We start from the raw sequence: 2,307 nt of genomic DNA, 5'->3' as shown, positions 1-2,307 counted from the left end.
GCAGCCCCCCGTCTGCGCACACAGGAGCGTGGGGTTGGAGAAGTCTCAGGGCCTGGCCTGGAGTCACAGCTCCCAGCGGCTGGGTGGTAGGCATGTAGCATGATACCTCATCCCACAGGGACATCCTGCCTGTGCTTCTGGAGGGGAGCTGCCATGCCCAGGACCTTGGGGACCCAGCCTCACCAGGTGGCCAGGTCAGCATCCCACTGGGTCCTCTGCGTGTCACACTTTCTGGGAGAGCCTTGGCTGTGAGCCCACCCCAAGAATAGCACCTCGGCTTCCCGCAGTGGATCCCAGGCCAGCCTGGCAGGGGTGGAGCCTGGCTCCCGCCCCAAGGAGCTGAGGCCCGGGGCCTGGGTGCTGCTCTGGCCCGTGGCCCTGTGCGGAGGGTCTGGGAACCACCGAGGGCTGCCCTCTGGGCCGTTCGGGCCCCAACAGCGGGTCCTTCAGCCTTAACAGGCTTTGGGGGCGCCACAGGCCAGGAACGGGACAGGGCTGGCTTTTCCCCAGTCTGGCCTGCTGCCCGCCCAGAGCCTGCCTCCAGATGCGGACCAGCACCCGCCTTCACCAGGCTCTCCATGCTCCCTGGGGAGGGGGCAGCAAGGCCCAGCATCGGCCTGGCCCCTGCCTCTCCCATCGGCGGCCACCCCTCCCACTCCTGCTTCAGGGCATCTGGTCTCGACTTCCAGGCAAGGTGGGGGAGGCGAACGCTGTGCTGGCCCCTGAGACAACATCGAAGTACAGCCCTACGATGGCACTAGATGTACGGGACCCACCGAAGCCCAGCTGAACAGAAGTCCTGTGACGAAGGCTGTACAGAAGAAGCCACGTCGAGACGGAGTGTTGAATATCAACCGTAACTGAAAACTAGGATGTCGGTAAGGCGCTGCTCGCCACGGGGCCACCCCAGTCCCAGCCATCAGCCCACGCCAAGCCCATGGTCCAGGCTGAGGCAAGGGAGCCTCGCTCTTGGGGACGGGTGAGCAAGGAGCTTTCTCCCCACTCTGGTCGCTGACCGAGGGGACGGACCTGGGCCCGTGGCAGAGAAAAGGAGGCCAGCCGCTAGAGATGTCCCTGGCTCTCGGCGAACCCCTGGATGCAGCCAGGCCTGAAGTCCCTGGACTTCAGCGTTCCCTTTTTAGCTTAAGGCAGTTCGAGTTATCTTGTGACCCAAAAGCTGGCAAAGGACCTTAATAATCATCGCTCTCCGGCCCCGTAACGTCGGCTGAGACAAGGAAGCCCTGGGCTCCTGCGACCACTGGCAGCAGGAGGAGGCTGGAGTCTCAGCTCCGCCACTTACTAGAGTGGCGATCTTGACCTTATCTCACCTCTCCGAGCCTCCATTTGTTTACCTGTAAAGGGATGGTGCTGGTTCTCAGTGGTCATGAGAATTAAATGGAATAAGACTCATAAAGCCCTTGGCCTGGTGCCTGGTATGTGGGAAAGTGCTTGATACAATGTAGCCATTGTCTGGTAAGAACCAGTGATGATACTGAGTGTGGCGACAAGAACCATTCCCGCTGACAAAAGTAGCCACGTAGGCGGCGTGGTAACCACCGAGAGCTGTAGGCTCGCCGGGCCCTGAGCTGGGACACGCTCCCTTCAGGCCCCACCCACTCGGTCCTAGCAGTGCTGCCTGTGACCAGAGTGGCACCAAGTCTGTGGCACCCCCTTTCTGCATAGGTGCCACCTTGGCACTTAATGAGAGGCCAGTTTGTTTGCCTTCCAGGCCAAGAACCCAGGTGTCGGAGACCATAGCTCCTTCGCCAGCGAGACCAGCACAGGACAGCAGGCCCCGCAGCGGTCAGCCGTCTGCCCTTGCCACGGTGACCTGTGCTTCGGTAAGTGCTCCCTGACCCCTCTGTCGGGAGCCATTAGGGCTAGCATGTTTAACAGTTGAAAACAGAGGATGCTCAGTTAATTCGAATTTCAGAAAAACGAGTCATTGATTAGTAGAAGATATCACAAATGTTACGTGGACATATGAATTCGTCGTTTATCTGAAATTCTTATTGAACTTGGCGGTCTGTATTTTATCCGGCACCCCTAAGAGCCTGTGTCCTCATCACCCTCGTGCTGTGTGATTCTGCTGCGGGCCAGCAGGCCTCAGGTGTGGGCGGGGTCTGACCGATCCGCACAGCCTATCCAGCTGGCCACACTGACTGGTTCAGAGGCAGGCATGTGGCACCATCAGTGACCACTGAGAGTCCGCCTGGGACCTCGCTGTGCCAAAAAGGCGGAGGCTCCCTCTCCCAGCTGTGTGTGCTGAGTTTGGAGTGCAGGTGGCCTTTTTTGGTTGCAGTGTAA

General features: G+C 59.8%; 1 protein-coding gene across 1 annotated transcript in view; it reads right to left on the bottom strand.

Moving 5' to 3' along the window:
* Window positions 1-663: 663 nt before the first annotated feature.
* SCNN1B (sodium channel epithelial 1 beta subunit) overlaps window positions 664-2,307 on the bottom strand; it is a 31,937-nt gene continuing 30,293 nt past the window's right edge. The window contains exon 11 of the mRNA XM_023520090.1: window positions 664-786. Within this exon, the coding sequence (XP_023375858.1) occupies window positions 664-786 (123 nt within the window). The remainder of the gene's footprint in view (window positions 787-2,307) is intronic.

Source organism: Pteropus vampyrus, unplaced genomic scaffold (assembly GCF_000151845.1).
Source record: "Pteropus vampyrus isolate Shadow unplaced genomic scaffold, Pvam_2.0 Scaffold247, whole genome shotgun sequence".
NCBI lineage: Eukaryota > Metazoa > Chordata > Mammalia > Chiroptera > Pteropodidae > Pteropus > Pteropus vampyrus.
Note: the sequence above shows the minus strand (reverse complement) of the source record. Positions and strands in the feature narration are given on the sequence as shown.